Source organism: Arachis hypogaea, chromosome 16 (genome assembly GCF_003086295.3).
Source record: "Arachis hypogaea cultivar Tifrunner chromosome 16, arahy.Tifrunner.gnm2.J5K5, whole genome shotgun sequence".
Taxonomy (NCBI): domain Eukaryota; kingdom Viridiplantae; phylum Streptophyta; class Magnoliopsida; order Fabales; family Fabaceae; genus Arachis; species Arachis hypogaea.
This window is the reverse complement of record NC_092051.1, coordinates 146,172,571-146,184,665: the sequence shown is the minus strand read 5'-3', so window position 1 is coordinate 146,184,665 and position 12,095 is coordinate 146,172,571. Positions and strand designations below refer to the sequence as shown.

The window sequence follows — 12,095 nt, the reverse complement described above, 5'->3', positions numbered from 1 at the left end:
TGAAAATAAAAATATCAGGAGCATTTTTATGAGTGATTTTGTTTCAGTTACAAGATTCAAAAGTAACTTAAATTTTGTTGGTATTCTTAATTAGTCATCTAGATTTATCCATGGAGGATAGCAAGAATCCATTTCATCTAAACATTGACACTTTTGAGGAAATGAGAGCAATGGCAACTATTGCAAGTTTGGTGGCAATAATATCCAACATCCATACAGTTGCATGTGAGAGGCATTGACTCTATGCAAAAACAATGATCACAACACATAAAAGATTTAGATTTGACAAAGTGATTGCCGCCTCCATTTGAATGCAGCACCTTCTTGAAGGAGACCGGAATTGGATCAAAGCAAGCATCAACAATGACAATGATTCCTAAGTAATAGAATAATCACAACTACTTTCATTACCATCTTGTATTTCAACTCCATCTCTCTAGTTTCTTTTTCCTATCTAATTTGTAAGCTAACTAATATTTTTTAAATTTCATGTCTGGACATGAGAAGGCATTCAAATACATAGGTCTAATTTATGAGCAATTTTGAAGAAGTGGAACTAACTGAGATTGGCTTGGTTGAGACTTGAGAGTGCACACCAAATAGCATGTGAGTAGGTAGCACATTATTCCACAATATCTACACAACTCCATTGCAAAATGTATCTTGCATCTTCAATTTAGCTGTTAAGCAAATCCATCAGTCAAAAGGAATTATACAAAATAGTACCTTAAAAGTATCCATCATGGCCTTTCAATAACATGAAATGTTATTTACACACATATTTATATATGAAAATGTATTCTACATACATTATATATGTTACCTTTTAATGGTTATGGAAATGGAAGATAGTTGGCATTGGTGGGAAGAACAGTAATGTAGAGAGTAGAAAGAGAAAAAAGAGAAGAATAAGTGATTTTTCCAGTTTACTGATAAAAAAAGTGAATCTAATTGACAGCTTGGTAGCCAAGATAGACAACTATTCGAATGCTTAAAATTTTATCAAAGAAAGAGGTGCTAGGGACTACAGATGAGGAAACAATTTCAGCAACAAGAGTAGTCAATGCACTAAGTTCTCTTCCAAATGATTGGGAGAACTCTGTTTGGGAAAGAAGCATGCGATTGTGAACAAGGCACACCATGTTAGAATTCATTTTCATGCACAACTTGTAGGATAATATATCATGTAAACAATATTCATAAGAAGATGCATACTCTACCCTTAAGTTCTTGTTTTCTTGTTATCAAACTGAAATATATAAGCACAACACTAGCATGAAAATGATATGCTATCATCATCACCACAAAAGAGAAATACATATGTGCCAAACATAAAAAGACAATTATCTAAACCATATTTAAGATTACATGAATGAATTTTACTTTCTCAAAAATTAGAACCATTTTTCCTAGAAGAAAGAATGGCCTTACCACACTGAAATGCAAGATGTATTGGATCTCCAACGAAGGGAAGTGATAACATAGCACCATGGGCACAACTTTTAAGCTTGGAGTAGTAACTAATATCACAAATTCGTCTCATTTTGTTGTATTCCACGCTCAACAAGTTGCAACATAAGGTTATCAGCCTCAACCAACTTTCCATCAGACATTAGCTTCTTGCTCACTTTCTGACATAACTTCAAATCAGGAACCAAATTACGGCTGAACATTCTAGAAGCCACTCGATTTGCAGATAGAGGAAGCCCTTTAGTCAGATAGCTTTCAATGAGCACATGGCATGTATTAGCATCAAGGTTTGATGCTGTTCTCAAAACCTTCCCCAGAAGTTTCTCAGCTTCCTCGGGTTTCCCAAAAGCACAAAGTTTCTCAATTACTTGATTGTATAATGTTCTTAATGGCTTCCTAACAAGCATTTTTTCCAATAGTTTCAACATATCATTCACTTGCTCCCATTTACAATAATGGTGGATGACTGTCCTATATGTTACCGGAGTAGGATCCAAACCTTTGCCCAGCATCTTCATTATTAACTCAGCAGCCTCGTCCAATCTACCTTTCCTCCCCAATGCATCAAACAATGTTGTAAATGTGACAACATCAGGATGTTTGTTGATTAAGTACATGTCTTCTAGCACTGATAGAGCAGCTTCCAAGTCACCAATCTGACAAAAACCGTGAATTACAGTAGTAAAGTTTACGACATTGATGGCACAGCCCTTATTCAGGCATTCTTCTAAAAATCTTTTAGCTTCAACTACTTCCTGATTTTGACACAGGGACTGTATTAGCAGGTTAATTTCAACTGGAGTTGGAAAAAATCCCTTTCCAACCATTTGCCTAACCAAATCACAAGCTGCAGACAAGTTTCCTTCCCTACGAAAACCATGCATCACAACACTGTAACTTATGGCATTTGGCGTCCACCAATGCTCCTCACTTACATTCAGCATCTCCCTTGCCTCTAACGATTTCCCATTGTGGCACAGGCCATTTAACAAAGCTGTGTATGAAACGGTATTTGGCTTGCACCCATGTTTGTACATCTGCTGCAGCATCTTTTTCGCTTCATCTATCTTCCCCATGCGACAAAATCCATCAATAATAGCAGTATATGTCACAACATCAGGAATACAGCCCTTCGAGTACATCTCGTTCACTAAACTCTTCGTCTCATCTATTTTGCCCTTCTTACAAAAGGAGTTAACTACTGCACTATACCCAACCTTATCAATGTGGAAGCCCTTATCTTCTGCTTCTCTTAAGTAAGCCAAAGCATCATCTGCATGTCCATGCTTGGATAGCGTGTGAATAAGTGTATCATATGTAATCTGATCCGGAATTAATTTACTATTCACCACCATTTTCTCCATCAACAGCTTCACTTCTTCAATTCTTTTCTCCTTGCAGAGAAAAGCCATCACAGTATAATAACTAACCTTGTCAGGGGGACATCCCTTGGATGGCATTTCCATAATAAGCTCCAATGCATCCTCAACCCGATTCAGATCACAGTAACCCTTGATCAAGCAGTTATAAGTGACAACATTGGGTTTGATTCCAACCAGTTCCATTCGATTCAAGAATCTCAGTGCCTTCTCCAATTTGTTGCCCTTAACTAAAACATAGATAGCAGTGTTACATATAGATAAATTAGGTTCAACTCCAGCTTTCTGCATCACGGTCAAAACTTGCATGGCATGCCTCAACATGCCTGCTCGACTATAAGACACCATCACATAGCCAAAAGCTTCAGGAGAACATTTGATTCCACGGCGCATCATAAGCTTAAGAATCCGCTTAGCACCCTGGCACAATTTAGTCTTGCTAAGCACATCTAACAATGTATAGTAGACAATAGCATTGTGTTTGTAGCGCCACTGCCGATCAGCCCAATAGAAGAAATTCAAAGCAATCCGTTCATCTTCTTGAGAGCGTAAGACAGCACAAACATGTGGGGGCTTCAATCTTCTCAATAAGTACCTCAAATATCCTTCAAGTCTAGGGTTCCAAGCTGACCTATATGTAATCAACCTACAAACTTCCTTAACCAATGGATGCCTGAATTCATGTTCATCAATTTCAACTCTACCAATACTCTCTCCATATGCATGATTGTCGTTGCCATTAGAGGAGCTCATAAACTCAAGACTCTCATCATCACCATTACCAGAACCTTTTCCATCACCATCACCATCTTCTTCCTCTTCATCATCACTCAGTGTATCAAGACTACCAAAATTGAAGTTCTGACCTTTACTCGCATCATCATCGGCAGTAACACGCAATTCCCCTGGAAACCTAGAACTATGATTTTCACGTTTACCCTGACCTTGAGCCCCAAAATCAGAAACAGAACTTTTTGCAGGCAATGATGAAGAGCACAGATTCAGATCAACACAACATAAAGAGTAATCATAGAAATAGCTCAAGAATCTATATTGTAAACCCTTTCGCAATGGATTAAAGCTCAGTGCCATAAGGTGCAGGAAGGTAATGTTTTTCACAGCATGAAGAATACAAAAGGAACTTTGATTCAATTATGAAGAAGTGCAAGTACCTGCATTTTTTAATTGAAAAGGATTGGTTGGTGCGATTCTCAATTAATGGAAGCTTTGGATAAAATAGAGGGAGGAATCAGAGATGGAATATGAGCCTGCGACTGTGGTGTTGTCTTTCTGTGCTGGGCTCACTGCTCATGATGACACCTAAACAACATCGTTAATTGCTGGGATTTCGAAGTACATCCCTCTAAAATCAGCTGCAAATTAAAAAAAAAAAACTACTCTAAGAAGAGACTCATAAGCAACATAAACAGTAGGGTGACTATGCCCCAACTTAACCAATCCATCAGCACAAGTATTTGACGTGAATGCAAGTTAAGGACCGACCTTTTTTCATCAACTTCTGAATGGCAGCAACAAGGGGCACGGATGAATGAGAATCACTAGCACCGTTGTGACAGAAGTCCAAAGCGGTTTCTGGATCGACTTCAAGCTGAACCTTGTTAAACCCACGATTTAATTTAATTTGAAATGAATTGAAAATGAAGTATTATTATACAAATTTGTTATGTAAAATAAGAATTAATTTGATTTAAAATTGAGAATAATTTGATTTTATATCTTTATTATTTATTTACCATACAATTTTTTATCACCACTAATAACCATATACTACTGAGCCACTGGATTTTTGGTTCAATCGGTGGGTTACGGGTTGAATCGATCTTATTTAAATAAAAATATAAAACAGCTGAAATCTTAAAATTAAAATTTGAAATGCATGTCTTAACTAACATTTGAACAATAGTCACTTAGTCAGTACTACTATAATATATCTTAATTTAACACAATAATAACAATATATAAACTATGTCTAATGAGTAATTTCAAAATCTAGGTATCTATCTTCATATAATGTTTTTGGGATGATGGTGTCTCTGATGAAGCCATCTTAAAATCCCATAAAAGAAAAGAATTCAATCAACTAAGTAACTAATAGTAAAACAAACCAGCATCTCCTATTCTGGTATTTAGCTTTAATGACTCTAGATAAGAGTTTCTCACTATTTTCAGCAACAAAGAGACCAGTTGAGCTTAGCTAAAGACCAAGTTTTACGGTTGGAAGATCATAGGCGGGCATTTGAGCTCCGCACCCGATGGTTCTCTTGGATTAGGGCCTCTAACTTCACCCTAGACGACTGAACTCCTGGACTTCATTCTACTGCTGTAGGCTCTCGTAAGTCAATATCAAGATCTCTTCCTAACGGCCTAATAAAAAGTCTTAATCTCAGGCCGTAATGCTCATACCATATCATACAAAGGTGGAAACCCGTTAGTGAGCTGCTTCGGTCTATCCCTTCACCAACTGGCAGAAGCTCGTTTTGATTGGCAGAAATATCGACATGATAAAATAGCGGAACGACTGTCGCTACTCCTAGTAGGAGAAGGACAAAGAACAGAGGAAAGAGACATAGGATAGACGAAAGATGGAGAGAAAGAGTATAATCCATTTTGAACCCCTCGCCAGAACGGAGGTCGGAAAAAGGCATAAACTGTCCGTAGAACTTATAAAAAAGAGATGGTTGTGGGGCGAAGTAGTCTTGTGTACTCATATAAAATAGCGTGAGAGAAAGAGATCTATAGTCGGTCTCTTTCAAAGCAAAGAACAAAGGACCTTCGAGGATGAAGGAGAAGCGTTCCTGCCTATCGGAAGTGATCATAGAATCATATGTGGCACCGGATCCACCGTTGGCACTAGAGAGTTTCCCGAAGAACTGAATTCTGATAATAGTATACAAACAAGAACACCTACCTCAGCTTCTCCTATGGCTATTTGGATAAAGAAAGACGGATAATGCAAAGATCATCTATAAAAAAAATTCATAAGAGAAGAAAGTGGTTAACCTATTGGGAACTTGGGCTCTAGAGGATAAAAGTTTCTCTTTATAAGAATACCTTAGCAGTCCAAGGGCTATTCCTGATCTTTCCTTTGAACTAAATTCTTATTTATAATAACTTACCTCTGAACTTCACTGTCGTAGCGGCAGCGTACTGAGCTGAAGAAGGGTCGACCTTCTCGCTCGAATGAACTCGTTTGGTTCTGTTTTGCTTATAGAATCGGGATCAGAGAAACAACAATCAACAATCAACAAAATTCATAATCAGTGAAAGCAATTCAACAATTAACAAAGCCACTGCATATTCAACAATTAAACCATATTCATAATCAGCAAAACCCCTGCACATTCATATTCATAAACCAATTTAGAAATCAATTCAACATTTCAATTCAACCACTGCCACATTTATTTCTAATCCGCTCATAAACCAATCAACAATAAAATTCACAGCACTAACATCAATGAATCAACCTGAAAAAAACTGTAAAAAAAATTAAATGCTCACCTGATGTTGCAGAGGCAGAAGATGGACGAGGAGCAGCAGTTCAGGCAGCAACAACCACGGAAGAGAGGCGAGGGGGGGACGGAGGCGCGGCCCGGCGAGACGCGAGCACTCACCAGGAAGCACAGCTGCAGGAAGAGAGGCAAGATGCGAAAAGTGGAGCACACCAGACGATGGGTGCTGTGATGGCGGAAGACGACGACACGCTGCAGGGCTGCAGGAAGCACAGCTCGAGCACTCACCGGCGGAGGCGCGGCGAGACGCGAGCGGCCGAGCAAACAGCACAGACGGAGGAGGGAGGCGAGACGCGACTCGTGACCACACGATGCGGAGTATCCGGCGAGAGGCACGACGACGGCGGCGGTGAAACGAGTTGAGCTGCCAGCGCTGTGCCTGGGTGGTGTGCCGTTGTCAAAAGTACTGGGTGGGGTGAGTTCAGAACTAGCCTAGGGTGTTTTGTTTTCTTTAAACATCAAGCGACGTCGTTTTGGGGGGTTTTACCGATCTAATGTCCAGACTGGACTGGCCTAGAGGCTGGGTTGCTGTTTTTTCGATCTGACTGCCCAGGTCAGTTCAATTTTTTAAAATATGCTAATAATCATCGTCGAACCACTCAGGGCCGGCCAGCATAGTCACCTGTCGGTCAGTCAAGGTCAACTAATCCATCGCGGATTAAAGTTTCATTTAAAGGTTTACCACTAATCAATAGGTTGTTACATGCACAAAGCGAAATTCGAACCTTTGATATTTACTTAAAGAGTAAATAGACAAATTTATACATGAAAAATGGATAAATTTATACTTTTGTCCATGCCAAATTCTTTCATATATACTATTATCTATATACTCCTTATTTAAATGAACTAGTGAGCTAACCATTAAACCAATTCAAATTGATTTATGTAAAATTAATTTAACCTGTAAATGCTAATTAATACCTGCTAAAGAACTTGCCATATTTGCAAATTGCAAGTGAATTCTCCCTGTTCTATACTTGTGCTCTCAACACTATTTTTGTTGTTGAAATAGCATTTTATATAGAAGAATGTTAGAAAGGACTGACAGAATTTTTTATTTTTGACCAACAGTTATCCAACTTTATTTCAACATATTGGCTAAAAATATGTTGTTTGATTACAAAACTAAAGGAATTAAAATGCTGGCCAAAAACCTTTTTTTTTGTTTAAAATTTCATTACTACATAAGTACATATAGTATCCAAAGTCTTACATAATGCATTGTCTAATATGAGGTCAACTCTTAGATCCAATTATTTTCAGTGATTTTGATTTGATTTCTACAAAATGACCCAGTAAAAAAATAATGCTGGATTCAACTCATCCCAACCCCACCACGTACACCTCTACATCTCTATTCGGGTAAAATCAAGTTTCAGATTATGGTGCTTGCAAAACAGGACTTGAGTCGATTTTATTGCTGTTGCTGTTGCTGCTCATATATCTGCATATAAGCTTCTGAAAGTGCAACCAAATGAGGAAGTGTTTCTGAGACGTGCAAATCCTGCATCTCGTACCTATTTTATATTTAAAAAAAAAAGAAAAGAAATAAAATTAAGATATTAATTCCTATTATTGAAACAGAAATTCAGATTGATGAATTTGAGTTCTAAAGGATAAATAGACTGATTAATGTTGTCTCTAGCCAAGAAACCAAACTTACCATAGTTCTTCTGATTTGCGTTGAACAAATACCCTATAGAAACCTTCACCAGGTTTGCCATCATGGACGACATTGGCGATTAAATCATATTTAGATCGCAATTTCTCATTTTCTTTCGGCGTTGGCAAGGGAATGTAGTCCTTCAACTCCAGGTTCTTAACAGGAAAGTTGACTGAAACGAGAATTCTTATTATGAACTTGGAATAAGCATGCTGGCATCAACTAGAACAAAATTACAGTAAGTAAATTCTTACCTAAAGTGGGATTTTTCTCCACAAAAAAATTGTTCTTAGTAAATCGACGCATGTGAATAATGATATATTTAGGCAATTTGGTAACCCGATACCGCATTCTTGCTATGTGAGGACGAACCACCTCTGTAACAGTCTCCCCATCAAACTTCTTTAGAATGTTAAAGAGAGGAACCTATATAGCAAACTTTGTTAGCACGAGAGACAGAGTGCTTGAGAACCCGGTCAGTGAAAACAGGAGAACATAAGTTACATAACATAAACTGTAGCTGTATTACAGCATAAGCAAAATCATTTTTAAGTAAATATCATAAACTGCTGCTTTCATTTACTTTTTTTGAAGGGAAAAATTTTTCTGGTCTCCCTTGAATGGTGTAGTGAAATTCTTCGTTACCCCCCTTCTTTGTCCAGGTTATGTTGACCTCGAAGGTTATTGTTATTATATCTACAGGAGTGTTTAGTGTTATATATATACGCACAGGAGATGTAAATGTTTGCTTTAGAAGGAAGGTTAAATTTCGCCAAACCTCAGGGGAGATGAGTGTAATTTGCACCTTGTTTTCAGAAAAAAATGTTAATAAGCAACAAGCTACAAGGTTTCACACTATCCTTCTAACACCTTCTAACAGTGTAACCACAATATTTCTTTCCCCATCCTTGTATGTCTCCCAGCAAGAGTTATGATTCAAACTACAACCACCTAAATGAAAATTATTTTCATGACAATATTTCAATGCACAAAGCAAAGTAAGAGAGTTAAGTGAAGCAGTACCTGGGGTATTATATTTTTCTCCATCACATCTTTGAAAAGTGGAGGCGGTGGCAAATCCAATCCTAGCATTAGAAATGGCATCTTGGAAGTTTCTTTGACGAATGCATCTCTCTCTGTAGCACCATCTGAATTTTTCTCATTCTTGTTTAGGTCCTCACCGTTTTCTTTCTTATCGGTGATCCCTTTGTTAGGAATCTCTTTTACAACCTCAAGTTCGCCCTATTTAAAAATGAAATGCCACTTCAGTAGATATTTTTCTTTTGTTTAAAAAAAAAAACATTTTTTCTTTAATATTTGAACTTAGGTAGATAGTTGCAGCTAGCAGCAACATTCAACCGAAAGATAAGAAAATAAGAGCAATAAGAAAGTACCTGAAAGCAATCGTAAATTATGCTGGTATTCTTCTTCGAAGAGTTAAGATCTGCATGTAGCGTATTAAGAAGCCACGACATGAACTCAACTGGGTCAGATTGAGCTCCTATCCGAAACCGTTTCTTACTGGCTTTCATCACTGCCTGTAGAAACTCATGCGGGCTGACCTGTTGGCACGGATAAATACAGAGATAAGCATTAAATTATAAAAGTCACATGTAGGTAATGAGTATGTCTAAAACAAACCTGTCCTTTAAAGTTTCGTGAATGCCAGATCTTTCTCGTCAGTTCGCCAAATCGATGAACAAGTGGGGATTTGCAGTGTTGATAGTTCTCAGGTATAAGGAAAAAATTCCGCAAGGGGGTAACTCTCATTAAGGACTGGATTGTTACATTCACAAAATCAGTCTCCTTAATATTATTGAGTCCCACCTGAAATCATTTCATAATGGATTAGATAAATCCAATGAACAATGCAAATTTTATTGTTATAATATATAAGCAAGACAAGGTATACCATTCCAGGAAGGTAACTAGAACCATCAAGTGCCCTAGACCACTGCTTATTTTTGTCAAGTTGCTCAACATCCTTTGGAGTAAACCTGCAGGCAGAGAACCATATAAATGCACTTAGATGAGTTCTAGTATTTAATCTTAACTAGAATTTGTAATCACTAGATGAAGAAAGATTGGTATCATAGAGAATAATCACTAAAAATTTAGTTTTAATACAATTCTTAATATTAGATAATTGGGGTTTAATCTTTTACAGGAACTATGAGCATCACAGAACTATCATGTTACAAACAGGATGGCACATCCACAGGCAGAAGAACCTAAGTACATGGTAAAGTTCATTAAGCAAAAAACTATGAAGTGTATACAATAAATAGAGAGTCCATAAAGACACAAATAGAAAGACCTAATAAATAACAACATGCATCTGATATTGGAATTTTTCATAGCATCAGTTTTGACCTTCAGAATGGGAAACAAAAAACCTCCTCTTCCTTTTTTATTTTTTTTCCCGGCAGGCAATAGCCATTAGCCAATGACATCATAAATAAAAATCTGTTCTCAAATAACTGTCCTGGTTATGTGATATCTCGTTTTAAATTTCCGTTGTTTCTGCTTACAGCGACGCTTATCCACTATATAGAAATCGTGTGTGATTAACGGTCTTTCGATTTTAATTCCTTTCACGGGCTCCTAGTTATACTATTATCCTTCTCCATATGTATATATATTTCTCTATGTAATATGTAATTAAATGTCATAATGCCTCACCACCTCTGATTTACGACTTAAGCGTAAAATTTGGTATGGTAGGGTGTTACATTATGGTTTCAAGAGTTCCAAAATAAAACATATTAGACTAACCTTGGATTAAGGACATTACGAATGTCATCCAATGAAGGATCATTAATTTCATATCCATCGGGTAGACAGTAGACTTTCTCAGTTCGGAGATTGATATAAACATGATGTCCTGCTTCAAGGCTGTGTGTATAGGCATGAGAACTTTTACCCCTGCCTTGGTAATACTTCCCACAAACTAAGCACGCATACACATTCAAATTCGACAAAGAGACAGAACAGAACTTCTCAAAGTCAAAATCCAAAACCTGCACAACATCATCATAGTTCAGAATCTCAGATATGATATGCATACAAAAGAATGACTGCCTATACAAAAGAACAGGATAAGCTGAATACCTGTCTATTAACAGTATCAAGGTAAGGACAGTCCTTCCGAACCTCAATTTGTCGACTGCGTCTTCCACCATATAATGGTTCGCTGGAATCATCGTCATCACTATCACTATCACCCAGCTCTTCATATCCATTCCCATTTTTCTGGGACCCGTCATTCCTCCTCTCATTAGTAGAAAGCCTTCCCTTTCTATCATAATATTCCTCCTCATCAATGTCGGCATAATTATTGGCCAACCCAGAAAGAGGGTTTGCAATGGAAGCAGCAGCAGAAGGAGTAGAAGACTCCTCATCCTTTCTCTGCCTTTTAGCCTCTGCATCAAGCTCTTCCTCCCCTAACCTCTTGTTTGTTTCCCTTTCCCGGTTTGAAGCCATGTTATGTTCACTTCACCAATCCCCCTACCTGAGAAAAATAAATATATCTTTACTAAAACGGGAGAAAATGTAAGGCCTGTGCTATCTAATGCAATGATTTTAGCATAATTCTACATCGACAATTTCTATTCTATGTGAAAATTTGTGTTATTGCATTCGAAAAATTCCAAATATTTCAGCACAACGCAAGACTTTTAACAGCGGATGTGTGTGAGTGAATACCTGATCAATATGATTAGGGTTTAGGGGAGCTAGGAGCTTCACTGTAGATTTGGAAAGTACCAGCTTCAGAACGGTCGATAGATCGACGGTGGCAACACGGAAGAGAAGCTTCTGGAGGCGCGACTATGACGACGAACGGCAGAGGGCAGAGGGCGGAGGGCGGAGGGCGGAGGGAGGTTATGTGTTAAAAACTGTCAGTGTCAATGGGTTAGATACGAAATGACGAGAAACATTTTGAATGTGGGTTGTCGGTTTTAAATGGGCTAAAGGCCCAAAATAAAAACAAGAGCTAGCGTTTTTTGGTCTCCTAACAAATAAATCTTACTCCTCCTGCCCAAAAAA

At 37.8% G+C, this 12,095-nt stretch overlaps 2 protein-coding genes across 14 annotated transcripts; both read right to left on the bottom strand.

The window, feature by feature from the left end:
* On the bottom strand, positions 1 to 6,968 carry LOC112697604 (uncharacterized). 13 transcript variants are annotated; one of them, XM_072219351.1, is made up of 6 exons: positions 6,372 to 6,935; positions 5,987 to 6,074; positions 4,353 to 4,458; positions 4,022 to 4,222; positions 1,432 to 3,819; positions 1 to 680 (listed from the first exon to the last, which is right to left on the bottom strand). In XM_072219351.1, the coding sequence occupies exon 5, from the start codon at positions 3,600 to 3,602 to the stop codon at positions 1,527 to 1,529; it is 2,076 nt and encodes a 691-aa protein (XP_072075452.1). In that variant the 5' UTR covers positions 3,603 to 3,819; positions 4,022 to 4,222; positions 4,353 to 4,458; positions 5,987 to 6,074; positions 6,372 to 6,935; the 3' UTR covers positions 1 to 680; positions 1,432 to 1,526. The 13 variants fall into 13 exon arrangements, with proteins under 13 accessions (XP_072075452.1, XP_072075454.1, XP_072075450.1 ...); XM_072219353.1 differs by having other exon boundaries at positions 1,432 to 3,754; positions 6,372 to 6,934; XM_072219349.1 differs by having other exon boundaries at positions 4,353 to 4,464; positions 6,372 to 6,933.
* Positions 6,969 to 7,525: 557 nt separating this feature from the next.
* Positions 7,526 to 11,984, bottom strand: LOC112697605 (uncharacterized). Its single transcript, XM_025750843.2, has 10 exons — positions 11,754 to 11,984; positions 11,160 to 11,559; positions 10,824 to 11,068; positions 9,961 to 10,045; positions 9,690 to 9,875; positions 9,443 to 9,610; positions 9,072 to 9,290; positions 8,303 to 8,474; positions 8,049 to 8,220; positions 7,526 to 7,902 (listed from the first exon to the last, which is right to left on the bottom strand). The coding sequence occupies exons 2-10, from the start codon at positions 11,529 to 11,531 to the stop codon at positions 7,800 to 7,802; spliced, it is 1,722 nt and encodes a 573-aa protein (XP_025606628.1). The 5' UTR covers positions 11,532 to 11,559; positions 11,754 to 11,984; the 3' UTR covers positions 7,526 to 7,799.
* Between the last annotated feature and the right edge of the window lie 111 nt (positions 11,985 to 12,095).

Excerpts from the sequence above, each read along its gene's own strand:
- LOC112697605 (XM_025750843.2), bottom strand. The coding sequence starts at position 11,531 with ATGGCTTCAAACCGGGAAAGGGAAACAAACAAGAGGTTAGGGGAGGAA. Across the intron at positions 9,876-9,960 it reads CTAGTTACCTTCCTGGAATG|GTGGGACTCAATAATATTAA; the intron begins GTATACCTTGTC and ends AAATGATTTCAG. Across the intron at positions 9,291-9,442 it reads TAATTTACGATTGCTTTCAG|GGCGAACTTGAGGTTGTAAA; the intron begins GTACTTTCTTAT and ends ATTTTTAAATAG.
- LOC112697604 (XM_029287688.2), bottom strand. The coding sequence starts at position 3,941 with ATGGCACTGAGCTTTAATCCATTGCGAAAGGGTTTACAATATAGATTC.